General features: G+C 36.6%; 1 protein-coding gene across 3 annotated transcripts in view; it reads right to left on the reverse strand.

Annotated features, from left to right (window-relative positions):
- PDE4D (phosphodiesterase 4D) overlaps positions 1-14,385 on the reverse strand; it is a 562,124-nt gene that overhangs the window by 389,150 nt on the left and 158,589 nt on the right. Inside the window, exon 1 of one of the 3 annotated variants that reach the window (XM_066989074.1) lies at positions 264-835. The exons of the other annotated variants lie outside the window; for them this stretch is intronic. Coding sequence (XP_066845175.1) covers positions 264-532 — 269 coding nt within the window. The 5' untranslated portion in view covers positions 533-835. Of the gene's footprint in view, positions 1-263; positions 836-14,385 lie in introns of those variants that run through there. 3 annotated transcript variants of the gene reach the window in all.

Consider the following 14,385-nt stretch of genomic DNA (forward strand, 5'->3'; position numbering starts at 1 on the left):
AGAAAAAAATCAGAGAAATAAGGTAGATTTGGAAGCAAATATAAGTTTTCCTACTTTTTATTTGGAATCTAACTCATTGTATTAAACTTCAGATCAACTCAAGTTAACTTGATTTACAAATTAGAACTATTTAACTGTCTCTTTCAACCAGACAGAACCATGCTGAGGTCAAGCAAGCAAAAAAAAACCCTGACACCAAGGAGAGAAATGCTTTATGGAGACAAGTTAACCTGATGTCTCATGACAACCTGCTGAATGCTTACCAGGTATGTGCCACAGTGAAACGCCGCTGCTTTGGTATGTTGCTGTTCAAAAGCATCCTGCGCAAAAGCCTGGGAGAGTTTCGAGGAGAAATAACTGGAGACAAGCGGGGAGAAGCAGATGAAGATTTCCTAGATGTCCTGGACTTCTCGTATTTCAACAGGTTTTCCCTCAGGGTCTTCACAAGATCTTCATTTAACCACGGATTTTGACAGTGTGAATTATCCACTTCAGGAACAGTCAAGGTGTCCGGACTTGTCTGCTGAGCCATGTTTCCCAGATAAGCTTGTTAGTAAGGTCTACTACAACCTAATATCGGTTTGACAGCTTTCCTTTCTACGTCTGCTCTCAAGAATCGTGCAGAGCTCCGGCTCAGCCTATTCTGCTCTCAACATGGTGACGCCTGCCCTCAGCGTCTCTCTACAGATAATGATCTGCAAAGAAAAAAAGCAAGCTAACTCCTCCACAGAAACCTATTAAACATTACCACTCTCACCGTCCTCTTGCCAAAGATCACTTATTAGCTATCATAGCGGGTGAGCACAGGAGGAAGAAACTGCTTTAGCACAGCCTTTGTTGGAGCTATAAAGCTGCCTGTTAAACTATTGGAACTAATGTGCTGCAGCTGCTTGAGTGACTTCTGGTTATGTACATAAGTGCTGGAGGAGGGCTTAAGCATCAGATGTGTGCTCAATTTTGTTTGGTTATTCTTTCCATTTGCTTACTGCTGAACCTTCAGGGAGGCTGAAAGGAGGGGGGAATGCTGAATATCTTCTGTTTTGTGGGTTTTATTTTGTTTTGTTTTGTTTTTCCTTCCAGAATCTATAGTATTTATCTTTGTTGTCCCCATTTACAAATGAAGATTACAAACTTTTACCTCAAACTAACTAGCAAACGCTACAATTAAATAATGCAAAAGGTTTGCAGTTCTGCCTTCTCTTCCTACACCTTTCCCCCCTCCTCCCCAAAAAGCAGGCCAACGACAACCACTTTTCAAATACATTTAGGAATGGCTAATACCTGTCACCTTGCATTTTCCAGAAATACAAAACAAACATGAGGTTAAGAGCTGTACACAGACCAAAATCAGACTATGACAGCTACTAGCATCTATTTAATGAGATGTTCTTAATTCAGTGTACCATCACATCATGACCACTACTTGAACTACGGAAATGCCTTTTTTTCTGTTCACAGCTGGCAAGGAAACAAACTAATGATATGAAAAGGGAACCTCAGATATATAGAAAAACAAAAGTAATTGCATTTATTTAATCAGTGCATACTGCTATTAAATTTCATTTTTGAAATATTTTTAATGCAATTTTGCAAGATAACAGTGAGTTTTCTGATCCAACAAAACCTTTTCCAGTCAATCCTATGAGGGTTTTTTATTTTATTCATTTGTAATTAGAATAACTGACTCCAGCTATTCTAGAAATTTTTTATTAACATGCTCAGTTTTGTTCATGACCGATAGCAGAAAAAGACCTGTAATAACCGGTGGAAGGCTAATATTTACTTAGGCTTGCTGCATTCACATTTACAGTGATGACAATAACATTTCAGTTATAACCACGCTTCCTGTTCATTCTGCAACAACAAGTCATCATTATTTTATGAAAGATTTCTTTTTTAATGCCAGAGGATTGGTTACATATAATTTTTGTTAGTGCAATATACTTTTCTGTTTTACTTCATCTTACAATCCTGCTTTCCTCTGTGAATAAGAATTTCACTTTAGAAGCACACACAATATCCAGGTTTTCAATGGGGTGAAGGTTCTTTGTGTACAATTATATGGCCACATGTGAAAGGCCATACTGTTATCTATATTAGGGTGAAATCAGAAATCCTGCGAAAGCAGCCCAGTGCCGCAAAGGAGAGGAATCACCTTTGTACTTAGCATTGAAGCCACAATTCCTGAGAATTATAAAGAGAACATCATCATGTTGTTCAGTTGAACAGCAACTAAAAGGTCAACTTACGTTAAGAATGACATTGCTATCAGGTGTCAGCCACATTATGTAGACAAGTTTAACTGTACTGCGTCATATGTGAAATGTGATAACGGTGTATTTACAAATTTAACTCAATCTTGGACAGTGCCACAGAATGCAGAAGTACCACGCATTCCACTTTTGTCTATCTTTCTAAAATTTTTTTTAGGGTTATAAGATTTAATCAGGGTCTGAAAACCAACATGGCCCAAATATAGACTAAAACACAGATACAATTGACACCACAAAAACAAATTTATGTTGTGCGTTATTGAGAACAAAATTTAAACGGGAAATGAAGTGCTAATCCACAGACAAAAATAATTGGATTAAATCATAACTAAGATATAACTAATACAATAACTGCTGCCACTCCTTTTTCTTTGGAATAGCATCGACAGCAGCATTCCTCAAAAAAGAAAAATAATAAAAGCATATTATATGAAAGCAATTATTTTATATCCACGATGAACAAAAAATATCACTTATTTTAATCTATTATTCCATGTAAGCCCAATCTTTTTTTTTTCTTTTATTTCCCCAACAATACAGTTTGTATTGAGACTTACATTCTTTTATACTATGAAATACTGCCATCTTATGTCTATTCTGAAGTATGGTCTTCAGAGAGCAGCAATGGCTTTATAAAACTAAAAAGATCCATATTTTTGGACATCAGTGAATTAACAACATCAACAAGACCACTAACACTGATTTCAGTTCCTGGTTTAGGTTGCACTACATTACAGAGAAAGTGATAGAAGAAGAAACTATTAGTCCACAGATCATTTTCATTTTCTTCAGTAATATTAGAATTAAGAACCATTAACTTGACACCCTGCATTACAGGCACCAAGAGGAGTTGGCACATATCTAAAGAGATAATGTGCAATGTGTACAGAACAGCAGGATAAGACCCTTTAACAGGACACCTGAACTCAGTCATTATAAAGTAGCACCATTCCCATGAACAGCTAATTAAAATGCTTTTCCTTACTTGAACGAAAATCCGTTAATGGATTAACCTGAATTTCAATGTTCCATTTCCCCAGACACCTTAATCTGACATACACTCACCTTTTTCTCCTTAGAAAAAGGAAAATATCTAGGGGTACTAAAGAAGATATTCACAATCAGAACCAATACTTTTCATTAGATCAGAACCACAGACCAATACTTTTAATTCCTATAAAGTCTTGCTATACAAGTTATTTAACAATCTGTTGAGCTAGTATTTGTCACCACCTAGAACTTGGATGTCCTGTGACAACACTCAAAGATACTCTTGAAGTTAAATGAAAGCCTTTGGTCTGATTTTGTTGTAGATAAGAAGTGTAAGCAGCCTTCATTGTAATAAAAAGCAGAGGCTTAGTATGTAACAACATAAAATATGGTGTGATTTAGATGAAATGCTTATTTTACAGTCAGAAGTGGGAGAAAGAACAAGGCAGAAAGAGGACAAACTATTCCATAAGGAAAAAGAAAATCATTTCCAGTTCTCTTAACTGTACATCAAAAAAAAAAAAAAAACACTATAAATGTATTTTTTTTTTGTAAAGATAATGGTTCATTAATGAAAAGACCTATCTGAGAACAAGTCTTATGAGGAGCAGCTGAGGGAACTGGGATTGTTCAGTCTGGAAAAGAGGAGGCTCAGGGGCGACCTTATCGCTCTCTACAGGTACCTTAAAAGAGGCTGTAGCAAGGTGGGGGTTGGTCTATTCTCCCACGTGCCTGGTGACAGGACGAGGGGGAATGGGCTAAAGTTGTGCCAGGGGAGGCTTAGGTTAGATATTAGGAAGAACTTCTTTACTGAAAGGGTTGTTAGGCATTGGAATAGGCTGCCCAGGGAAGTGGTTGAGTCACCATCCCTGGAGGTCTTTAAAAGACATTTAGATGTAGAGCTTAGTGATATGGTTTAGTGGAGGACTTGCTAGTGTTAGGTCAGAGGTTGGACTAGGTGATCTTGGAGGTCTCTTCCAAACTAGATGATTCTGATTCTGTTTCAATAGACATACTGAATCATCCGATCCCCCTATAAATATCACCACAATTATTAAATCTAGGAAGCATTAGCGGCTACTTTTTTTCCACTTCTTTGGGGAAAAAAAAAAACAACTCTTCAGGTAAAAACAAAAGTATATATTTTTTTCCTTTCTCATATGCTGAGAAAGGAAAGTGTAGCGTACAATGCCAAAATGACTGTAGGATTTTTAAATCCAGATTATTTTTAAGAAGTATTTTATTTATTTTTAAATAGAGATGAATTAGTTTACTAGGCTCTTCCCCAGTCCTACTAATGAGATCATTGAAAGTGGACTGTGAAATTCAGCCACAAGAGATATTTGCTGATTCTTTCAAAATAAGAACACTTGAGAGCTCATATATACTACATTTCCAAAAGATAATGTTGATATTGCTTACAGTAAGTTTATACAGTATGTCTGATTCACTTTGATTAAATATTCTAATTTAATGTACCCACAATTAAATCTGATTTTCCAACCTTTGCTTAGTGATAGTTGTACTGCTAAAAGTTATATTGAGATCAGATTTAGTCTTGCTTACTATGCATTCAAATAAACCAGCTTCAGGCTCAGGTCAAAAGGAGAGAACTAGAATCTCCTTAGAACGGAAGCTCAGTATTACAAAAACCTAGAAGTACCAATTCCTTCTATTCTCTTCCAGTTACCACTTAAAGATATTTTTTAAAAATGAAAGTCCATCATTCAATTCTTGTAGTTTTCCTAAATAAAAAATATCCTCCTTATGGTAACCATACATAAACACTGAAGTGTTCAATACTCTGTTGATCATGAAGGCCAGGAAGAGCTACAACATATGCAAGAGAACAATCTAATAAATTCTGCAAACATTCCTGCTTAAAGCAGGGCCAGGTGTGAGGCCACAGCGTGATGAAGAACTCTAGTTCCGCACCTGAGAACAGTGCAGAAGTGGGAAAGAAAAGAATACAAAGTCAGGTGTGGTTGTGAAGAATGGGTGCTATGTCATATAAGTAAAGTATTCTAAGATCCCATCTCTTGTTTTCAGTAACATCCTAATAGAACAATGGCACCTAAAATGGCATAAAATGACCAAATCAGGTCAACTTTCCAAATAGCCCAGTAGACTTACATATATAAGTATGCTTTCAGAAAGAAAAGAGAATAAAGGAAGAACAGCTCACAGTATGCCTGGTCAGGTATGGTCTGCTCACCACCAATAAAACACTTGAAGTCACTTAAAATTTTAGAGCACTTCTGTTCCTAAGAAGTTGCTAAAAAAAACTACTTTCAAGTTTCAGCTCAGATTTATCTTGCAATTTAATAAAGTGGTACTGTATTTAGTCAGTCTTCTTTATTATTATTATTTTTGGAGTATTTGGAAATGTTGTGGTGATTCTACAATAAAAAAGGGCTGTTCAGTTGCTGATTCCCCCAAATGAGCTGCTGAATTTTTGTTCTGTCTTTTCTGTGCACAGCACAAACAACACAGATAAAGGAACACTGAGCATATGATAATAAAAGAAAACACAAAATAGCTACTTTTTAAAACATAGCCAGACTCCAGTCTAAGAAAAATGTGGAAGATTTTTAAATCCATGCATGAAGAATTCAGCAATATTTTATGCAAGTATCAGAGAAAACACTTAGATATACACTTGCGAAATAATTTTCAAAATGGAATACAGACCTACAGTGGAACTTTAAAAAAAGCTGTGAATTGGATAAAAATATTTAAACAGAACAGTCCAATGTGTTTCTGAAGGGTGAATTCATATTCCCTCTGAAATCTTTGCAAGATTCTACAGTTCTTTTTACAATTCATGTCACTATGAAGAACTAATGATATTTTCTGAATGCAGTTTGTTTCTGGAATAAAACTCTATAAACTAAGGATTGTTGGAGGCCATCCAATTCTGTCCTGTAAACACTGCGGTAAATGAACTAAGTACTCCAGTTTAAAAACACTCATTCCCATACATGCATACAAGAAAACAAAACAAAACTGGGGGAAACATGCATCTCAAGAACTTAGTATTTCATTATAAATGTAATCATTATATCAACACTGCATAGGATAGCCTGAAGATTTCCTTCTAACCAGATCTGATGTTGCTTAACTCAAAGGATTAAGAAAAACTGGCCTATGTTCAAGAGCTTTCATTAGAAAGGACTACTAACACAATCCTGTTTGACCACACAAAGAAAGCTATTTGAAAATGAAATGGCTTTACCATTCCAGTTGCGGGAAAAAAGGCCTCAGCAAGGGTGACACATGCTAGAATATCAAACAAAAAGAGAAAAGCAACATTTCTTTTAAAAAAATATATTCTTTAAAAAAACTGATGTAGCAAGAAGCTTGGTTTCCCAGTGAAAGATAGGAAGATGCATCATTGCCCACATGTATGTACTGACATAAAAGTGAATCACCTCATATGACAAATAAGAATAAACAGAGTAGCAATAACTGTAATTTCTAAACAATTGTGTAATAAAACATCTCCTGGGGTAGGATTAAGGGAAATGAATGTACTTTTATACAATTGCATCATAGAATGCACAGGAGCAACAGGCAGCATTCCTGCCACTGCAATGCATAAAGATATCTGTTAACTATTAAATTGTAATTGAAGGACTTGACCTCTAATGAGCAGGAAACAGCTATAAGCATAAACAGCTTTTCAGAGCAGTCATGAGGAGAGGGGAAAGGAGAGGTCAGTGGAAAGGGCTGGGCACAAAATGAAAAGAGCCAAACAGCTGAGCTAAGCCAACCCAAGACCAGCCTAGCCCAGCCCCACCTCCCCAGTCAGTATTTAATATAAATATGGGATTGTTTAAAAAGTCTAGGAAAGTTGTGGTTGTAATCTTAGACTTCTTAGGGCTAGACTTGACAATTACTGTTAGAGCTTTCGGAAAATCTATTAACTTACTGATGAGAGCATAATTTTGCCTGTTGGTGTCCATGAATGTATGATGGCTCTGTGAAAATCTGAGAATCACAAGTACTTCACAAAAAGTATATCAATATTCCAGATTCCCAAACTTCAGAGTTTATTTCTGAAGCTAGCAGGAGCAATAGCTTTTAGCAAACTAGAATTTACCCAGGTCCTCCAAGCATTATGGTTAAGCTAGAGTACAATGTACAAATAAACAAGTGCATTTCTGGGAGGTCAGACACATGCAATGACAGTTTACTTAGTAAGGAATCTGTACTATCTGTTACATTCCAAGGAATCTGTTATTTTGACCATGCATTAAAAGCTGGGAGGAATTCAAAGAAACATCTATAAAATCTAGAGAGGTTATAAATTGAAAAAAAAAAAAAAAAGTCTAAGAGCCTACAATAGTTTCTTAAATAATTCGTTATCTGCAGATGAGCAACTGATAGAGAAAAATAAGTGCATTGAAAGAGAAATCATAGCTAATGAAAAAGCATTAATGCCACAGGATTTTTGGGAACTTGGAGATTTCTGTTTAAGCTGTTCAATTTATGAATGGTTCAACTCAACTTTGTTCTTATAAATGGGTTTTAGCATTGCCCTGCTACCAAAATTTTGGATAGATAAAAAGACCACACCTTTTAAGAAACTCATTCATACAATTCATTTAGAGTCACTTCAGTGTCTTTTCTACAGATTTTAAACTTGTCACTTTACAGATTGGTAAGAATTAGAAGTAAAACACAAAGGATTTGCTTCTACAATGTTACTAAGAATTAAGAAAGACCATTTCCAGGCAGGGAGAAACTAGGAACCAGAAGAAGCCAGACTGGAATGCGCAGTAGTAAAAGGTAACATAACTAATACCTTAAAAGAAAATAGTAACCAACTTAATTTGTTTATTGCAACTAATTAGAGACATCCCAAATCATTTACTGAATTACATCCTGTCACATACATAATTAGAGAAATAAAAATATGACTAATTAAGATGAAGAAGTATAGCTGCTTTCAGGTACTCTAATGTACTGCAACAGCATTTAAATAAGAGAGTCATATATAGTTTATCAGGTTAGAAAATTAATGTATTTATGTTAGAAAGCAACATATTTAGTACGCCTTTAAAACCAGAGACCTGAGAAACTAGTACTGTAGGAGGTTTGTTCCTGAACCTATGCCCATTGACTTTAAGTAGGGACAGGATAAATGTATAGAAGTCAGACAATGAAATAGAAGAAATACAGGCACTATGGGAAGAACCCTAAATCAGGAACAATTCCTACCTAATACAAACTCATACTCATTTGTGTTACCAGTTCATCACCATCTTAAGGAACACATCTATTTTTGGAGAAGTTAACATTTCAAACTTTGTGATTGCTTATTATTTTAAGGGAAACATCCCTTTTTTCATTTTCAAAGCTCAGGTTTTCAAAGGAGCAAGAAAAATTGTCAAATCTTTACAAAATATGTTAAGTACTTGTGTTACATTAACACCCCTGAATTACTGACTGAAACCAAACCAAGCTAACATGATAAAGCAAAAAAAAAACCAACAAAAAAAACCACTAAGCTGAATTTTAAAATAATCCTTCCTGTACATAGAATACTCTGTCATTAATGTTAACAAAGAACGCACATAAGAGTTCACTAAAAATAAAGTTCACCATTAAGTGGAAAAGGAACTAAGATCTTAGAGAAATTTTTATGCATTAGAGATTTTTATGCATTTTAATCTAAAACATGAAATCCATTAACTGAAGAAGATAACCCAGAGTTCAGATGATGAAGAAACATAGTATTTTTTTAGCTTTATAATTCTGCTCTTTGTTGCTTGTTTTGACCATGGCTGTATTTATTACTAGATTTGAGGTAATTAGATAATGTCATAATATTTGCATTAAGAATAAATATTGGGTCTATTTATATCTTGACTCTCAAATGAAAGGGAAAAAAATATAAAAAGGGAAAAAAATCTTCCTGAGGTTATATTATTTTCACTGACTAAGGTAGCTCAGCATAACAACAGATTATTTAATCTTCTGTAGCAAGAAGATTTACCTTTCCAAGTTTTATTTTCCCTGTGGCTTTTAAAGAAAGAATTTCACCAGCAGTGGGTACTTGCAGTTTGCAGGGCCCTGATCACATAAATGGGCCCCAGACCCCCACGGAAGTGCGCAGAGATGCGTTGTGGCTGTGGCCAGCCCTGCTTTCTGCTGTCCCAGCTAGCTCCAGACCTGTTGCAGGTAACTATCTCCAGCCTGGTCTCCTGCTCCTCCTGTCTTGGACCTGATTTGTTCCCTGGTCTCCCCAGGCCTGCTGGCTGCAGTCCCAGTTCCCAGGGCTGTTCCGATGCTGCAGGACTCTGCCCTGGCTGCAGTGGGGTAATCCTCGGCTCCTGGCACATGCGAGCATCCCCACACTTGCTGCTCCCTGAAACACTGATGCAAGTTACTATAGCTAATTCAGTGAAATGTGTTATTACAACACATAGTCAAAAGGAAATAACTAAATGATCTGTCTCAACAGAACAGTCAGTTAAAAAGCAATGCTTGAAATTGTTACCAGATCGCTCTTTCTGTGACTTTCAGAGGCACAAAACAGAAATTGAGCTTTTCACAGAATGCAGGAATTTAAGAAAGTAAAGGAAAAAAAATGTTTAATTTAGCTTAACATAGAGTTATGCATTTTCCACTGCAAAATTACTACAGGAAGAATCAGACAGCTCTGTAGGACTATCAAAATGAAGCTTTTACTAGCCAAATACATTATATCCTCTTTATTTTTCATCTAGTCTGATGATCAACATCAGCAACCTGAGACTTAATAGCTGTTTCCAAGTGAAACATGGCTGTTTAGTTTGGCATGTTCCGCTTCAAAGTTTTATGTTTTCTACAGGGTTTGGAAGCTGCAAAAAGGGCCAGTGTGAATACAACTTTTTATCATGCAGACTAGCAGTATCACAGTTCCCTTGCATAAACCCAAGAATCAATTGTACAACTGAACTAGAACTTAGAGTATACAAGCTTCTAGGAAAGCATTACAAATTTAAAGCTTCCTCTTTTTCTTTGGTGTATACCTCTGATCCTTTCCTTGGCATTTCTTCTTCAAGCACAGATCCCTTTGTAAACCTGTCAGAACCTTTGTTGATTGGCAGCACATTTGCATGTATAAAACTCTACTCAAAGTAATGCTAATAACCTTGATAATAAATATCACTTTGTTTTCTACAAGATCGACAGGAATTAAGATGTTGTATTGAGGCTACTGAAAATTCTGCAAAGAGCTAGGAGGCAAGCCAGGAGGATATCTGCCTGCCCTTTCAGTTTGTAGGGAACCTGCAGCCCAGCAGCTGTTAGGTTGCTGCTCACTTTCCAGGTTTCCTTTCTCCCAAGGCTCTGCTGAGTACCTTTAAGAAGTGAACAAACAAAAAAAATGAGCAACAATAAAAAATGTAATTGTTTTTAAAAGAAGCTTTTCTAAGAACTAATACAAGTGGAAAAAAATCATATTGATGGTTATATTTCTAACACTTTTATCCAATTAGAAATGTTGAGAAACAGTTTCTGAATAAATCTGGATTTCCTTGGTGAATTAAGATTGCATGAACAATCTAACGCCCCCATGCTTCCTCTATGCTTCTAAGCATGACATCTCTACTGAAACGAAGATACCAGTAGACTAATGGGTGTACAGATGTTGAACACATATGGAAAAAAAGGGATGCAGCTGCTTGACATTTTAAGCTGATCTTTTAAAACTTTGGGTCCACTAAATCTGACAGCTATATACACAACTAAGGTCTGTTGCACCAATTGTATATTTTCACAGAGTGAAAATCAGTAACAGCTAAGTAATCAGTAGCTGCTAAGGTAATGGCAAATAGAAGGAAAATGCTGGAGATGTGACAGAAAATTCCACTGAAGACCTTTTCTAAGTGTTGCTTCCACCTGTGTTTTCTGTAACTATCTGCAATAGCTTTGGTTATACAACACCTTCTGTGAATGTTATTTACATGCTACTTACTCCCTCTCCAAAAACCTTTTATTAAAAGGACCACTGACTATCTTGTGGTATAATATTAAAAATGTTCTCCCAACTTGATATTACTGATATTCTTTTTTTTTTTTTTTTACTGTCTTTTATCTAAAACTATCAGGTATACCTCATAGTGCTGTCATCCAGGATGCTGGTTTTCTCTGAGTTTTATTTTGCAGTGCCCAAGCTTTTCAAAGTGGGCTCTCCAATGCAAAAAGACATACAAATAAGTCTCCAGGTCTCTGTGCAGACAAAAGGTGGTAGGATAGCCAGTAGAATCCTCAGACTGAACTGTGTTTCCAAGAGCTGCTAAATCCAAGAACTGCTTGTGCAAAACCATAGCCTTACATATGCCAAAATTTGTTGTTTGTTGTCCTGAGAAACCGTTACATGTGATGAGCCTTGCTTTCCTCTTAAGTGGATGAACGCTTGCCAGCTGATGGGAAGTAGCAAATGAAGCAGTGGAATACAATGATCTGGAAGGGAGGACAGCTCATTTTCTCTTTAGGTGGTTGGAAAACCTTTAAAATTCCTTTGTACCCCTAGAATCATTTGTAGAATGCATAATCTTGCCCATATATAAGCTTGAAAGTCCTTTGTTATCAAAGGAGACTGGGACTGGGTATGTCTTTAAAGCAGTGAGAGTTGGAGACTGCCTTCTGGAAATGAGTTCATAACCTCAGAGCTGCGTTTGAGGTTCTGGTTGTATAATGAAGCATTGTCCTAGAAATTAGCTCACTCTATGGGAATGAAGACTTCTCTAGAGGTTTGGTGGAATTAAAAGATTAACTGAGTTGGTAGCTTTTTGTAATACCTGATTAAAATATAGGTAGGGTAGAGGTAGAAATGGTATAGGTAGGTATAGGTAGGGCTGAGGTAGAAATGAAGAGTAGCATAAAAAAATAACTGTTCAGCCAAAGCATCAAAGCACTTACATTCCTTGGTGAACACCGACGCTTTAGCCTGTCTGTTCCTTCTGTGGCAGCAGATTTTATTAGTGAAGAAGAACTGCACATTTCTTATGCAGATCTTTATTATATTATTTCTTTTATGGTCACATTAAAATAATAATAACAATTTTTGCTGAACAAGATAAGCAGTATATAAGAGGGAAGACCTGATAAACAGCATCAACTCAACCAGTGACAGATGATTTCCTAAAACAAGTTTGATGAACATAAGGACAATGCTAAATACCAAGAAAATAAGGAAGAACCATACTGGTCAGACCAAATGCTCATCTGCCTGAGTATACCATCTTTGACAGTTGCTAAGCATAAGTCATGATGGAAGAGTGGAAGATAAGAAGCATACAGTGACACTTCCCATAATAGCCAGTTTCCAATAATTTGCAATGTTTGGGCCATCTCAGTCTCAATATTATGTTTTTTACTTAACAGTTCCCAATGGATTTGTTCCTCAATGGAAGGCTTTTTTAGAAAAGGAATTTGAAACTGCCTGAAGAAATGAAATCTAAAGTGAAATACTCTCTCTATCCCAACCTCAGATTCAGAAAGTAGTAGTATGGTTCAGTGCTAGGATGTTGAATACAATAGAAATGGCAATATTCTGTTGCAAAATAATATCCAACTGAGTGGTCCCAAATGTGGTCATGATGGCTAAGAGGTTGCCAGAGTACTGTTTCTGGTGGTTAGATGAGCCTTCTCATGGGAGATCCCCTTTCATCAAATCTTGATGGTTACATAAAAATATTAGAAAGGATTACAGAGAAAATATAGTCTAAGAAATGCAAGGGTTGAAGTGATTTCTCTTTCCAGTTCCCAGGAACCTCTGCACAGGTTAATACTTTAATTCTTAAGCCAGCTCAGTTGTCAATGTTTTTCATGAATTCCATTTGGCAGAAAACATCACAGACTCATAAAAAAATGGTCCAGAAACACACCTAAGTTTCCCATCTCTAAAAAAGGACCTGTGTGTGGTGCTCAGTGTGTGTGGTGCTCAGACAAGGCACATGGTACCAAAGGAAGATGCAGCAGTTCAAGAAATGAATCAGATGGTACCCTCCATGGGTACCTGTACCTTCTTCCTTCATAACGCTTAAGAATGTTGTGGTTTTTTTTTTTTTTAAAACCTCTGTTCAACTGGGAAATCGAAGAAGGCAAACTGAGTGTCCAAAACAAGCTCTCCTGACAACCTAAAGGAGCTGGACTTCAAACAGTCTTGGAGCCTATGTGGAAAGAGCACAAACAGGAAAATAGCCTCTGTGTCCTGCAAATACATGCCAGATTCTTCCATTACCAGAACTGCTCCTAAGGGAAGATGAACCCCTAAAAGGATGAAAAGCTATCTAACTATGCAAACAATATGCACTACAGTGTAAATCTGCATTTAGATAAGCACTCAGATGAAAAACAAAGGGTTAAACAAAAGAGAAAAGAGTATGCTGGAAAGGGCACATGAAGAATAGTACACTGAGGAATTAAGAAGAAAAGCCTGGCGGTCTAAGTAATAGCAGTGATGGTGCAAGACAAGGAACAGCACTGAAAAGTTAGTTCTGCCAATTTTGCTAAACAAACAGCGAGGTCTCTGGAAATTTTATTTATCAGAGGAAACCAAAACTCTGGTGGAATGTTTGTGTTGTCTATAGACCATGAATGGCAGTATGCTGATAGAGAGCTTTATGACTTCAGCGCTGTAAATTAAGAACCCCTGTGAAATGTATGTTCAGCACAGAATAAGGTGTGTGCTCACGTCTAGAATCCAATTTTCAGTCACATGATTATGTAGCGATTCCATCTGTTCACACACACATAACTCTCATCCAGAAAATCATTATCTTCCATCCTTTTTCCTGGCTTTGACAAATACAGTTTTGCCAGCAATTCAGAACACTGCTGACAAGAAAAATCTCCCTAGCCAATCATTCTGGTATGACACTCTGCTCAATTTTATCTGTCTCTGTTCCTGTTTTTGCTGACACAGACTGCCTGCCTTGGCTTTTAGAAGTCTTCTCTAACTATTCCACCCTCTCTCTTTTTTTTCATCTTGCTAAAATGTCAACTTCCACTTAAGATATCCATTTCCCTCATCCCTCTGTCATTACTTAATGCCTTCAAGCTCTCTTCAGCACAGTCTCTTAAGGGAATCTGCCTATAAACACCTGCAAATTTTATCTCATTATCT

This window comes from Anser cygnoides, chromosome Z, assembly GCF_040182565.1.
Source record: "Anser cygnoides isolate HZ-2024a breed goose chromosome Z, Taihu_goose_T2T_genome, whole genome shotgun sequence".
NCBI classification, from domain to species: domain Eukaryota; kingdom Metazoa; phylum Chordata; class Aves; order Anseriformes; family Anatidae; genus Anser; species Anser cygnoides.